The 15,644-nt window shown below is 38.7% G+C and overlaps 1 protein-coding gene across 1 annotated transcript in view; it reads left to right on the forward strand.

Annotated features, from left to right (window-relative positions):
* LOC142104091 (mucin-5B-like) overlaps nucleotides 1-3,752 on the forward strand; it is a 126,168-nt gene extending 122,416 nt beyond the window's left edge. Inside the window, exons 28-30 of the mRNA XM_075188568.1 lie at nucleotides 1,764-1,892; nucleotides 2,256-2,340; nucleotides 3,749-3,752. Of these exons, the coding sequence (XP_075044669.1) occupies nucleotides 1,764-1,892; nucleotides 2,256-2,340; nucleotides 3,749-3,752 (218 nt within the window). The remainder of the gene's footprint in view (nucleotides 1-1,763; nucleotides 1,893-2,255; nucleotides 2,341-3,748) is intronic.
* Nucleotides 3,753-15,644: the final 11,892 nt, after the last annotated feature.

Below are 15,644 nucleotides of genomic sequence, written 5' to 3' on the forward strand. Positions count from 1 at the left end.
GGTGGTACCAGATACCGAGATCATGGTCTGTGAAGAAGTATTGTATAATCCTGAACTTGAAACGGTGATTGGGTGATAGTTTGTTACACTATCAAAGGGTGAAGCTGTCGAAGTCAGCAAATTGGATAAAGTCATTTCAATTAAAATCGAGCAAACTTGGTTGTCTTTGTCTGAAAAGATGCGTACGGTACGCTATGGCGTGGAAGGGCGTACGCAGCTACTACACGTGGCAGCAACAGTATTTGGTCTTTTACCATACATTCGCACAAACACGCATACTTGTAAAATAGTACACATTAATGGTAGTTGCAACTTCCAGTTATGTCGAAATATAGTAGTATTTATGTGTTATAATATAAGTTATATGCACATTAGTGAAATATATGGAACAGGTTGAAGGAATCATATCATGTGTGGTATCATAATAAACCTCTTAACATTTGCTACTGTTTGGTTCATTCTGCGAAGGAATCGCAGAGTGCATACACAAGTTATGAATGATAGGGAATTATGAACTACTTAAGACTAAGGAATCTTGGCGGGAAGAGCAGAGCATACCCCCTGGAGAGATGACCCCCTCCTTTGGATTCTTTAGGATGAACTATCCAATGATTGACAACCCCTTGGACCTTCCTGAAACCTGGACCAATAGAAACAAGCTTTACCATCTTCATTGTATTACTGTATTTCTGTGTGCATATAAGCAGCAGCTTCACATCTAGTGTTCAGACATCTTGTCCCCAGACTTCAGGATTGAATGACTGCACACTGGATCCAGAGCGCCTGCGATAAGTAACGGCTGTACTTATTATTATTTCGCTTGAATTATTCTGCTACTTTTTGAGAATAAATCTTTGTGTTTTGGAAACACAAATCGAGGTTCGACAATCGTTATTGGTTAGCGACAATACGCACTTAACAAACTTTACTCTATATTTTACACAATAACATATTACATAACAAGAGACATGTTTTTAGTAAATTTCCAATATTTCACAATGGCCGAATAAGGCCAAAGATATATTGGCTCCAAATAAGGTCAAGACGACCCTTCCAAAAGGCCCCTCCAAGAACATGTCACTTTAAGATAGAGACTTAGGGCCTGATTCATTAAGGATCTTAATTTAAGAAACCTCTTATTTCAGTCTCCTGGACAAAACCATGTTACAATGCAAGGGGTGCAAATTAGTATTCTGTTTTGCACATAAGTTAAATACTGACTGTTTTTTCATGTAGCACACAAATACTTCATAGCATATTTGTACACTGAAATTTAAAGTTGATATTTGTGTGCTACAAAAAAAACAGTCAGTATTTAACTTATGTGCAAAACAAAATATTAATTTGCACCGCTTGCATTGTAACATGGTTTTGTCCAGAAGACTGAAATAAGAAGTTTCTTAAGTTAAGATCCTTAATGAATCAGGCCCTTAGAGTGCCAGCAGTGATGTAAGCTGGGAAGGTGTGTTTTAAAGTAAAGATGAGTAACATTTTCTATAAAAGAATGAGTTAATCAAATATGGATTGTCAATTGGCATTTGAGACCCTGGGCGTATGTCTGCTTCATCCAGTATGGCTGTACTTATGCATAATATCTTTTTAATAAAAAATAGAAATATTATATTTTGAAAACCTGCTCATCTGATTTATTATTTAAAGAGAAGAATAGAAAAAAATCTTATACAATGAATAACTAGCAGTATTTAATGTTGTGCCGTATTATACAGGTATTATTGTGATTAACTATTTGTTGTCTTTCTCAGCTTTGTTCTGTGATTATTACAATAAGGACGGCCATTGTGACTGGCACTACAAGCCATGTGGGGTTCCCTGTTTGGTGACATGCAGAAATCCCCAAGGAGAATGTGATAATCAAACACAGCAACTTGACGGTATATAAACAGACATTATTGTAAAGATAAAATATAACTGAGCTACATGATATCTACACTTAATTAATAATGTGTTTGCTTAAGGGAAATATATACTTTTTTCTTTTCATGATATTTTTTACTCATATTTTTTATAGAACATTTATTTTTCATCTATTCTCATTTTGTTGCACTCTGTACCTCTGGTGCTGATTGTTGTGTTGAGCTACCCAAAGGATGAACAATGTAATTTAAAATCATTTGACTAGTTATAACTACCAGGCAATTACCATCTGATAAGCAAACAATTGAAAGTTAAATGATTCTAAATTTCTCAATAATTGCAAAAACAATTTTATATTCTTTTTCTTTCTCTCCCTATAGGCTGTTATCCAGAGTGCAGTGCAGAGCGACCCTTCTTTGATATAGAGACCCAAATTTGTGTCCATGTGCTGAACTGTACAACCTGGTATGTAACTAGAGAAACAGGGCCTGATTCATTAAGAAGCGTAAATGGCGTTACGTTGTGTATTTTGCAGACAATTACTCTGTGTGTGCCCAAAACCGTACCATACGCCAGAGAATGCAGAAAGATCTAATTCATCTTCAAGTGCAAAGGACCTTTACTACAGCCTATGATTTCAGGGTCGGAACAGGGAAGGGAATGGGCGTATGCATGAAGTTAATGTACAGTCATGGCCAAATGTTTTGAGAATGACTCAAGTATTGGTTTTCGCAAAGTTTTCTGCTTCAGTGTTTTTAGACCTTTTTGTCAGATGTTGCTATGGTATACTGAAGTAAAATTACAAGAATTTCATAAGTGTCAAAGGCTTTTATGGACAACTACATTACGTTTATGCAAAGAGTCAATATTTGCAGTGTTGACCCTTCTTATTGAAGACCTCTGCAATTCGCCCTGGCATGCTGTCAATCAACTTCTGGGCCACATACTGACTGATGGCAGCCCATTCTTACCTAATCAATGCTTGGAGTTTGTCACAATTTGTGGGTTTTTGTTTGTCCACCCACCTCTTGAGGACTGACCACAGGCTCTCAATGGGATTAAGGTCTGGGAACTTTCCTGGCCATGGACCCAAACTTTCAATGTTTTGATCCCCGAGCCAGTTAGTTATCACTTTTGCCTTATGGCAAGGTGCTCCATCATGCTGGAAAAGGCGTTGTTCCTCCCCAAACTGTTCTTGGCGGGTTAGGAGAGGTTGCTCTTGGAGGATGTTTTGGTACCATTCCTCATTCAAGGCTGAGTTCTTAGGCAAATTTGTGAGTGAGCCCACTCCCTTGTCTGAGAAGCAACCTCACACATGAATGGTCTCAGGATGCTTTACTGTTGGCGTGACACAAGACTGATAGTAGCGCTCAATTGTCCTTCTCCAAACAAGCATTTTTCCAGATGCCCCAAACAATCTGAAAGGGGATTCTTCAGAGAAATTGACTTTACACCAGTCCTCAGCAATCAAATCCCTGTACGTTTTGTAGAATATCAGTCTGTCCCTGATATTTCTCCTGGAGAGAAGTGGCTTCTTTGCTGGCCTGCTTGACACCAGGCCATCCTCCAAAAGTCTTCTGCCTCACTGTGCATGCAGATGCACTCACACCTGCCTGCTGCCATTCCTGAGGAAGCTTTGCACTGGTGGTGCCTTGATCCCACAGCTTAATCAACTTTAGGAGATGGTCCTGGCACTTGCTGGACATTCTTGGGTGCCCTGATGTCTTCTTCACAACTATTGAATCTCTCTCCTTTAAAGTACTTGATGATCCGATAAATGATTGATTTAGGTGCAATCTTACTAGCAGCAATATCCTTGTCTGTGAAGCCATTTTTGTGCAGTGCAATGATGAGTGCACATGTTTCCTTGCAGGTAACCATGGTTAACTGAGGAAGAACATTGATTTCAAGCACCACCCTCTTTTTAAAGCTTCCAGTCTGTTATTCTAACTCAATCAGCATGAAAGAGTGATCTTCAACCTTGTCCTCGTCAACACTCTCACCTGTTTTAACAAGAGAATCACTGACCTGATGCCAGGTGGTCCTGTTGTGGCAGGGCTGAAATGCAGTGGAAATGTGTTTGGGATAAAGTTCATTGTCATGGCAAAGAGGGACTTTGAAATAAATTGCAATTTATCTGATCATTCTTCATGATATTCTGGAGTATATGCAAATTGCCATCATAAAAACTGAGGCAGCAGACTTTGTGAAAAATAATATTTGTGTAATTCTCAAAACTTTTGCCCATGACTGTACAGTAAGAGCGTGCCAAGCTCAAGCGCATGCAACACCGCCCGATTGAGACTTTGGGCATATTTAAGTATGTGTTTTTCTGTTGTATTACTTGCACCAGATACAGGTCTGGTGAAATTGTCGATTACTAGTGATGACAGCTGTCTATGCATGATGAAACATGTGTTTGCAATCAGCAGCAACTGTAAATATGTATTTTATGTACAGTAGACATTAAGAACATCCTAATAAATATATATTATCGAAAAAAATGGAAACAAAAAACACTTTTAGAATGATTTAATGTTTTGTCTTTAACTACTGTAATATTAACATTTAGCATTAATTCCACATATGTATTGAACATATCCTGCAGTGTCTTGTCTGTTAGAGCAGAGCAGACCTAGGGCTAGATTTACTAAGCTGCGGGTTTGAAAAAGTGGGGATGTTGCCTATAGCAACCAATCAGATTCTAGCTGTCATTTTGTAGAAGGTACTAAATAAATGAAAGCTAGAATCTGATTGGTTGCTATAAGCAACATCCCCACTTTTTCAAACCCGCAGCTTAGTAAATCTAGCCCCTAGACTTGTATTCATCATCAGACGCAACTTCAGTTCCTGTTTGTTAAATATGGCCATGAGTGTACACAATGTACGTGCATTTTTTAAAAAACGCACACTATGTTCGTTTTGCCTTTGTTAATGAATCAGGCCCAAAGTGTTCAGGTCAATACAAGGATACAAAGTTTTCCTTATATAAAACATTCAGCCGTTGCAATTAAATATTGGAGTTTGCAATTTTGGCATATAGGCACAGTATAAGACATTATGCAATTTGTTCAGACTGGAGATCATTTTCGTAAGGAAATTATCTGCTGCGCAGTGCAAAATTAGCTTTGGATCTACTGTGCATGCCAATTTGCTTAAGTGTGCCGAGATATAGGTGATTGTGTCTGAGATTAAGGGATAAGATGGCTAAGTTTGCAGAGTATCACAGTTTGCACAGGTAAAAATGTGAACAGAGTGAAAACATTCCTTGCGTATTGGATAGCACACAGCTTTTGTGGAGCAGTGCAGAAAAAAAATATTTCTTTTTTGAAAAATGACATTTTGTAGGGACATCCCCTGCTTTAAAGATCTGTGCATGGACTTTTCTACTCCATGAAAAGGATTTTAAATTTGCGAAAGCATAGATGTGATGGTCTTTGGGTCTTGTACTATACTTTTAACAACACCTATTTTGTAGCTTCATATTGCATTTCAGCAGAGAAGCACATTTCTAGGTACACTTCAAGAAATGTAATAAAATGCTTTGCACACACATATTGGGCACATGTAATAAAGACAGTCTTCATGTGCCCTCATCCCTGTGATTAATTTAAGCCATGTCAATGTTGTGGACAGAGGCTAGGATTGAAAGAGTGGCACAATCAGGTGTTCAATTACTTCTCAGCCTGTTGAAATTGTGTATATTGGTTGCATTGGCATTCTCTGACTATTACATGTTGCTTATTAGCACTGCCAGGGCTGAATCGATCCGCTCAATTGTGGGTTTATTAGGCTGTCCTCACCATCCACTCGTTGCCTGTAATAGTCGTAGCTTTCCTAGGTTTACATGCCAGGCTCTAGGAATCCTGGGCTTGGCAAAATAAAAAAACCCATATGTGCTGCACGACCAGCTCGTAAGAGCTCCCACCAAAAATTAGTTCATAGCAGCGTTTGAGTGCAGGACTTGAGTTCAGGCTGTGGGAAATAACCATGCTATATATATATATATGATTGTTCGGCGGTTCCCAAACTGTGCGCCGCGGCTCCCAGGCGCTGTCACTGGGTTGCCGCGGGCCAGCCATATAAAAAAAAAAAGAAAGAACACAGTAACTTGTCAATCCGCTGGACGCCGGGACCCAGTAGACTCCTCTCTCCCGCAGCTGTCACTGACGTTGATATTTAGGCGGATTGGTAAGTTACTGTGTTCTTTCTTTTTTTTTTTATATGGCTGGCCCGCGGCAGAGGAGTTAGAGGGATCGTGACAGTGGGGAAGAGGAGGGTGACAGCGGGACAGAGGAGAGGCAGAGTAGGGTGACAGTGGGGCAGAGGAGGGTGACAGCAGGGCAGAGGAGAGGCAGAGGAGTGTGACAGCGGGGCAGAGGAGAGGCAGAGGAGTGTGACAGCGGGGCAGAGGAGAGGCAGAGGAGGGTGACAGCGGGGAAGAGGAGAGGCAGAGGAGGGTGGCAGAGGAGGGTGACAGCGGGGCAGAGGAGAGGCAGAGGAGGGTGACAGCAAGGCAGAGGAGAGGCAGAGGAGGGTGACAGCAGGGGCAGAGTAGAGTGACAGCGGGGCAGAGGAGAGTGACAGCGGGGCAGAGGAGAGTGACAGCGGGGCAGAGGAGAGTGACAGTGGGGCAGAGTGCAGAGGAGGGGGACAGCGTGACAGCGTGCAGAGGAGGGGGACAGCGTGACAGAGGGTAGAGGAGGGGAACAGTGTGACAGAGAGCAGAGGAGGGGGGACATCGTGAGAGAGGGCAGTGTGAGAGAGGGCAGTGTGTCTGGATGCAGAGGGGGCAGTGTGTCTGGATGCAGAGGGGGCATTTTTGCATACAACTAAATAAATATTTCTGTCCTGACCTAAATACTTATTACAATTTTTTGACCCAACTACTTCTAAAACAGGACTGCTCAATAATTATATTGGAGGGGTGCCTTGAAAAAATTTGGAGACTCTAAGGGTGCCGCGAACTGTAAAAGTTTGGGAACCACTGTGATTGTTGCTAAGAGCTCATTTGCGGTTGGAGCTCTTAGGCACGTATGAGGGTTTTTTATTATGCCAAGCCAAGGATCATCATCATCATCACCATTTATTTAAATAGCGCCACTAATTCCGCAGCGCTGTACAGAGAACTCATTCACATAAGTCCCTGCCCCATTGGAGCTTACAGTCTAAATTCCCTAACATACACACACACACACACACACACACACACAGACAGAGAGAGAGAGACTAAGGTCAATTTGATAGCAGCCAATTAACCTACTAGTATGTTTTTGGAGTGTGGGAGGAAACCGGAGCACCCGGAGGAAACCCACGCAAACACAGGGAGAACATACAAACTCCGCACAGATAAGGCCAACCTGGATTTATTACAGATGAAGAGGATGCCACGCCAGGAACTAGGTGAGCAGTGAAGAGGGTGAATAAGGGTAGAGTAGGGGTGTTTTTATTTAAAATAAAAATATTTTTTAAAATTGCGTGTGTGCGTGTGTGTGTTTTATTTACATTTTGGCCTGGTGCACTACAGGTTTCAGCGGGCCCTGGATGCCAGGTCATTCCGGCACTTGTGGTTCTCCAAGTGCCAGCATGCCCTCGCAGCCATGGAATGCTAGTGCTTGTAGTATTACAAGCACCAGCATGCACAAACACCAAAAGGCAGCCTTGCTGGGACCTGTAGTGCACTATGGACAAAATGTTTTTTTTTAAATAATTTTATTAACCACTGCCATAGGGGTGTGAGAGGAGCCCTGGTGCTCTTCAGCATGGGGCTGGTTAAATCGAGGGGTGACACACATTTATTTTACGGAACCAATCTCCCTTGGGAAACAAGCACCATGCTGACTGGTTTGGCATTATGACAGAGGGTAACCACAGATTTCCCTGCTATATTACAACTAACCCAGGTGGCAAAGCCTATGCTGGTATTTGTAAATTCTGTGGGACCTCACACTTTTTGTTCCCTTGATTTGACAGCAATGGGTCTGGTTAAGATTTGTAAGGGGAAAGGGACACGCTGTTTTTTCTTGTTTTTTTTCCTGTTTTTTAATTTACGACCTTACGAAGCAACCCCCAGTGCAGTGAACAAGTGATATCGCTGAGGGGCAGGACATTTAAAAGGGATTACAATACAAGTATCTTGCATTCTCTGGTGACTGACACATGTATGGCTCAACATGATTTAACTCTTAAATGTGACAGAAAAGCTGGGGGGATATGTTAGTTGCAGGGGGTGATATGAGAGATAGGCAGATGGGGTGACGTGAAAGAAAATCTGGCAGACATATGGGATGGCATGTGAGAGAAAAGCTGGTGAGCACATCGGGTGGCATGTAGGAAAAATCTGGTGAGTATATGGGGTGTCAAATGAAAGAAAATCAGACTTTGGGCATAAAGTGTGACATGTGAGAGAAAAGCTGGTGGGGATATGGAGTGGCACATGAAAAAAAATCTGGTAGTCATTTAAGGTGGCATGCGAAAGAAAAGTTGTTGGGTGTATGGGGTGGCATGTGGGTAAAAAGCTTATGTGCATATGTGGTGACATGAGATAAAAGCTGGTATGCTGGGGTGACGGGTGTGAAAAGCTGCTGGACATGGTGGGAATGTGAGAGAAAAGACAGTCTGGGGTTACATGCGATCGAAAAAGCTGGTGGGCAGGGGGGGTATGTGTGAGAAAAAGATATTAACCAGCTTTAAAGATACATTGGAGAAAAAATTACTTTACCAAAATGGTAGTGGATAGATGGAATAGGCATCCAACAGACACGTAGTTGAGCAGCTGTGGTGAGAATGAGATATGGAAATAAAGAGAGAAAAACAAAGATTTAATTACCAAGTCCAGGACAGTGAAGTAAAAAGTGCAGTGGCAGGCTGCAGTAAGTGAAGTTTGTTAATCTCAGACTGAGACATCAGAGTTTGTTCCCTGTTTGTTCAATGGTGATGTTTAATTGTGTATTTCCTTACACTTTTTGAGAAAACAACACTTAGGGCCTGATTCATTAAGAAGAGCAAAGCATACAAATGGAGTAACTTTGCACCTGGCCAAAACCATGTTGCATTGGATGGGGAGGCAAATTTAAAATGTGATGGCAGATTTGTAGTTGGGATAGGGCATGTCCTAGATCAACTGTAAATTTCAGTGTAAAAATAAAGCTATCAAATATTATCAAGACAAATTTGTAAAACCACCTATTCCAGTCTGGGTGGCGGAGTAAGTCTATTTTGTCATACATCCCCAATATACACTTTATAATTTATTATTATTATCTTTTATTTATCACAAAGCTTCTGCAGTGCCTTACATAGGAGATTAAAACATACAACAAAATTACATAAGTACATACATATAAGAACAATGAATACAGATAAGAATAATAATAAATGCATGGATGTAATCAACAACAAAAAAAAGAGTAACTTTGCACCTTGGCAAAACCATGCTGCATTGGAGGGAGAGGTAAATTTAAAATGTGGGGACATATTTAGAGTTGGGGTAGGGCATGTCCTAGATCAATTTAAATTTCAGTGTACAAATAAAGCTATCAAGTATTTGTGTGCTAGATGAAAAAACAGCCAGTATTTAACTTATGTGCAAAATTATAAACTAATTTGCACCCTTTGCATTGTAACATGGTTTGTTTGGGAGAACATTTGCTCCTTTTTATACCTTACTTTCCTTAATGACTCGGGCCCGTATACTCTAAGGTACTGGAACAATTTAAACAAACTTGGTTATTAGGGATTAAGAAAAATAGTGGAAACTAGATGGGCTAAGTGGTTCTGCCGTCAACTTATAGGCTTTGATAACTTAAATATTTTAACTTTACAAAAAGTTATGAAATTCCATAAACAAAAAAACTTACAGTTTAACATGTCCATCATGTAAGGCTTGTTATACTTACACACCATCTAAAATTTAAAAAAAAATATTGAAACTCTTCTTCAAACTCCAAAAAGCAATGTAATTATGACAATTAAGCCACATGCCTTAATGGACCTGCTCCTTGCGCAATACAGACATGGTATGCCATAATATCCTATGGTTAACTGCAGATTCAGCACTATCATAGAGTGAGATTGATGTCACTCACAAATTGGTGGAGCTGCTAATTCACAGATTTGTGTATTCACTGTATTTGTGTATTTACTGCATTTCCTTAGTCTATCTTTATCGTAGTTTAGGCTCTCAGGGCTTGATTCATCAAAGGAGCGTATCTGCCGATATGCACAATTACTCTGCACATGCCCAGAACCATCTCATACGCTAGTGAAAGCAGCCACGTTACTTGATACAGTTTAATAAAAAAAAAAAAAAAAGTTTTTTGAGAAAAACTAAGTGTGTCTTTGATTTATGTAACAAAATTGTATCTTAAGGTACATTAATTCAATAATGAAAGGACATTTTTAGCATATCAGAATATCTGAAATACATTTGTCCCTTTTAACTGGGTATTAACTGCAACAAATTTTTAACAACATAAAGTGTGTGATAAGAAAAGCATGGATTAAAAGTACATTAATTTGTCCACTATTAGTGTGATAAATGAGGTACAGTTTGTATGGTTGATAATAGTTCACTTTAATCGCACAGTATATGGCAGAACAGTCATTATTTCATTATCAGCATATGGGATGCAGTCACAATGTTGACATAAATCAATAAATTTATACAGATAATACAGTCAATAAAAACACAAAAACTGGGCAGTTGGTATGGGGTAATAATAGTTTTAATGATAAAGAGCATTTTGTTCCTGGTACTATACAGGTCCCAGCATGGCCAGGCTGCCATTAAGTGTCTGATACTTGTACTACTACAAATACCTGCATATCCATGACTGCCAGGGCATGCCAGAATTTTAGGAAGCACACGTGCGGACATGCCCTGGCACCCAGTGTCTGTTGGGCCCTGAAGTGCACCAAACAAAAATATAAATAAAAGACAACTGTGAACATAAATTTAATTTAAAAAAAATCCTTACACAACACTCATTTACCATCCTTATTGCTCACCTGCATCCAGGGTCTTCGTCTGTAATAATTCCATGAATTCTTTGCAAAATAAAACACCCTGGCAGTCAATGCTAAACTTGCTCCTAAGTGCTCCACCGTAAAGTATGCTCTTAAGCGTCAATAGTCCTATTTATAACATGGGGATTTCCCACGGCTGGCAATACAAAAGCATAGCACACTCAAACATACGTGTGCCAGTGAATTAGCTAGTGGGGCAAAAAAAAGACGAAGTGTACACACGCCAGTTTTTACGTCATGTAAGTGACATTATTTTATAACCGTATTCATCACATCCATTCCTTGTTGAATTGTTGAATTATTTTGCGTGAATATCTGTTTTATGCGCATTTTAAAACAAACACACATTGCACTCAGCATGTGTCCCTTGTTGGATCAGGCCCTCAGTGTCTTAGAAAGAGACTGAAGTAGCGCAACTTCATAAAAAGACAGAACTACAGCATAACAATACATTTAAAATACATTTAATTGGTGTAGATGCCTCTCCTTAGTTTGGTTTTCTGGAAGCAATGTTTGCCGTTACATTCACTTACAAGACCTAAGTTGACTTTTAACAACAATTCAAGGATACATAAAGCCAACAATTTTTGTGGGAAATATTTAATTAGTAAACTGCACAGTAGTGTAAACTGAACACACAGAGAGCACTAGAACAAAGCAGCAAGGCCACATATATTCTATCTCAAATAATTTGGCTAACTGATGACTAACTAGGCATTCATCTTTTAAAATTCAATAGAGACAGATCAGACTTAAATGACCAAAATAGAAAATATGGACGGCTGATGACACATATCAGCACATGTATAGTGTCAATGCCAGAGTTGAAATGATGTTCTTTATTATCATGTCCATCCAGTCATTCGGCAAAGTGAACAATAACATATGTGAAAAATGTGAGCAGAATATGTAAACTTATTTCCACTGCATTTTTTTTGTCACATGTTAACATATATATATATATATATATATATATATATATATATATATATATATATATATGTATTTATATATACACACACACCTTGCTAGCCCGGATTGCACATAAATAATTATTGTCATCTGTGTTTTTTATTTTGTTTCATCAGCACCGACGACCAAAAACTTTGTGATGAGAAAACAGGAGGTAATCTAAGTTTTTTAATTGCTGTCTACTTGCTTTGAATTAAATGGCAACATTTTAAATGAAGCCAGAAATAAAACAGTGCCAGAACTTAGTAATACAGAGCCCTCCACTTTCCTTTAAGTTGTGCATGAGCCCGGCCAACTCCAGGTGCAAGCAAGTAGATGAATCTTCCTAAAGATTTCCCTCTGAACATCTTTACAGGTAAGCCCTTCCCACTTCCCCTGCTGCAAGTAAGCAGTTAAGCCTTCTCCTGGAGGTTTATGTTGGGCACTGACAAAAGGTGCTATGACCACGTACATTCCAGCACTGTTTTGCTTCTGTTCCACATTTTACATAGTTCTAATAGAATATTACATATTTCTAATACAATCTCTTTTCAGGGCTGAAATGGAAAGTAGCTTTCCCAAATCATATTCTCATTCTTCATATGACAATCACATCAACATATTTCCAAAACCTCTTGCAAAATATTCCATTATTTTCTCATTGCTTTGAAATGTTAATATTTTAAGGTTGTCTTTAAGTGTAGTTACTTTTTATGGCTTTATGACGGAAATTGAAAAGCAGTTAGTTAAAAATGCATATATCTTTTGAGCGATATACTTCTTTGAAAATACAGGATGTGGAATTTCTGAGTTACAATGATTGGTGTGTTGATGACATTTGTTGTTGAGGTATAGGGAGTATTTTTTTGGAGTTTATACTCATTGCAAAAAGAAGTCTTAATCCAGTATGAGATATTATATTATATGATATTATATTATATTATATTATATTATATTATATTATATTCCTGTGGTGCAATGGAATGTTAGATGTTTTTAAAATGATTCTCACTAAAACTACATAGTAAGTTACATTTATTATCAGTAAAGTAAAACACATCTATAAGTGTCAACGTGTACAAGTGAAGGCATGCATCCCTTTCGTAGTGCTTTTCAACAAGGTTCCAGCAATGTAAACAGTAAATGCAGAATCCTTGTTTCAGTCCCTTCAAACTTAGTCTTTGAAAATAAAGAAAGATCTTTCCAGTAGTAAATATTGAATATGTCAAATCCATGCACAGGTCTCCATTTGTCAACACAGATATGTTAAACCTGTGTACAATCTGTTGCAATATGTCCAAGATCCTTTTTAATGAATAAACAGTTTAGCACCATAATAACAGACCTACGGGGACTTTTCTTACCGTATCAGTGGTTCCTGCCTTGTATCTCCAGTTCCCTCCGCTTGTCCTGGATCTCATATGTGCCTGTATGTATTTCCTGGAAAGTGCTCCTTTACGGGAAAGGTTACCCTCTTGGTCTTAGGTTACGCCGGCTTCAGATGGCACTGGCTATTGCTTATTTTGCATTAAGCTCTTGTTCCATGATTTTTGTGAAGGTGTAAAATGATTATGATAAAAAAAATAATGCCAATGCATATCACCTGATTTTTCAGGGATAATATGGACATAGATTTTATGTTACATATAGTTTTTTCCCCATAACGATTGTATTATTAGTTACATTATATCATTTATTTATGTAATTATTGAAGCATTGTGGCCTGACTTATGGAAATGTTTATATATTGTGTACACATCCATATAGTATGAAATTTACAATACAATGCATAATTGCATGAATTATATTGGAATAATATTTTATTCCATTGATTATATATATATATAATTTAATTGATCCAAAGTTACAAAAACTCTTTTGAATGAGCGCTGGTCTTTTGTAGATTCAATTCCTGTCACAAAATAATCCTGAAATATATTTGGGCAACGCAGTAGGATAGTATTCCAACCTCACAGTGTTGAGACCATGGGTTTGGTTCTGACCAGTGGCCAATCTGTGTGGTGTTTGCAGAGCCAGATTTAGATCTCATGGGGCTCTAGGCAAGATACTGGTTTGGGGCCCCCTCCCTGAAAAAATCCTTGGCACTATAGTTTTTAGCATAACATATACCCCTATTCAGGGGCTGGCTGGCAGACTTTAGCCCAGGGGGGCAAGCACATAGCACTGGCCCATAAGTAGCGGCCCATTTTTAAAGGTTGGTCTCACCGCCGACCCTGGGAGAGCCCTCTGGGGACCGCTGGGCCCTAGGCAATTGCCTAGGTTGCCTAGTGGTAAATCCGGTCCTGGGTGTTTGTATGTTATCCCCATGTTAACGTGCCATTCCTTCAGTGCTACAATTTTCTTTTATTGGCCGGAAATATGCTAGTAAGTTGGCTGCTTACAAAAATGTAAAGATGTGTGTCTGAGTGGTTGAATACTTTAAACTTTGTAAACTCCAATGGGGCATGGACACATGTATATAATTAAATATTCTCTGTAGGGCGCTGAGAAATATGATGGCACTATATAAATAAACAATAATAATAATAGATATTACCCCTGAGTACATGGATACTCTGGTACTATTGAATCATAGTTTACAAATTTTCAAGTGCTGTGATCAGGATTAATTATGTCATCCTTCCTTTCTTGCTTTTAGCACCTTGCTATCCACCCTTTGAATGCCTGTAGTGCATAGTTTGCATTATTTATACATTCAAATAAGAATGTCTAAGCATATTTAATAGGCTTTGAAATTGTGCATTTAGCTCTTTAAATGAATGTCCATGTGTGCTAGACCTTAAAAATTGTTTTTATCTTACTAAAAATAAAACACAACACATAAAAATAATAAACATAACATAAACAATAAAGCATACAAGCATCACTTGTTGTATTTACAGAATATGCCTTTTCATTTTTGTATTCTGTACCAAGTAGGTAACTGTATTTTATTACACGTGCATCTCTGAATGTTATCTCTATCTCTGTTATTATGTGTCAGAATGCCTGTGTTGCTACAATGGAAGGACCTACCGCTACAGAGAAGAAATCATATCTATTATTAATGGACAGAGATGTGTTATCGGATATTGCATGTCTGATGGTATACTGGCATTTGCTCAAACATTCTGCGGATTTACAGTTCCAACAACTACAGGTAAAGAAATATTAAAAAAATAATTATTTACAAGTAAATTTTACTTCCCACTGACTAATTAAAGTGTTTGATTACAAGAATTCCAAGCTTATGTTGTAGAAATAAATATTATGGAGTTTTTTGCAGTATCAAGAGCAGACAAGAAAAGCACAATCTCTAAGGTAATGATAATTAGCCACAATGTAATGCAGAAATCATGCAGTATTTTGTTGCAACACAGAAATAAACAATATATCTGAAAAAAATACTGGTGAAAGTTTACACATTCTGAGGCAATGCAAGATACTAAACAATGTATCTGAAGCAATTCTGGTATAGATTTATACAGAGTCCAATAATCACTGCAAATCCCCACAATCACTGCAAAGCCCATACGTGATTGGGGATTCTGAGTAGAGCTATATGGGAATAACGTGTAGATACCAGACAACAGAAGACAGGAGACAAATATAAGCATAGCCAGCAGACTTTTATGATGCAATCCAGGTATCAGGAATCCAATTTAAGCAGAGTAGGTATACGTATACAGATGAATGCAGAACCAGGTACAACAGATACAAGGTCAGGAACAAAGAGAATATAGGTACAGGAACCAGGAAGCTAGTGTGTCCACACTATCACTGGCAATGAG

This window comes from Mixophyes fleayi, chromosome 10, assembly GCF_038048845.1.
Source record: "Mixophyes fleayi isolate aMixFle1 chromosome 10, aMixFle1.hap1, whole genome shotgun sequence".
Taxonomy (NCBI): Eukaryota; Metazoa; Chordata; class Amphibia; order Anura; family Limnodynastidae; genus Mixophyes; species Mixophyes fleayi.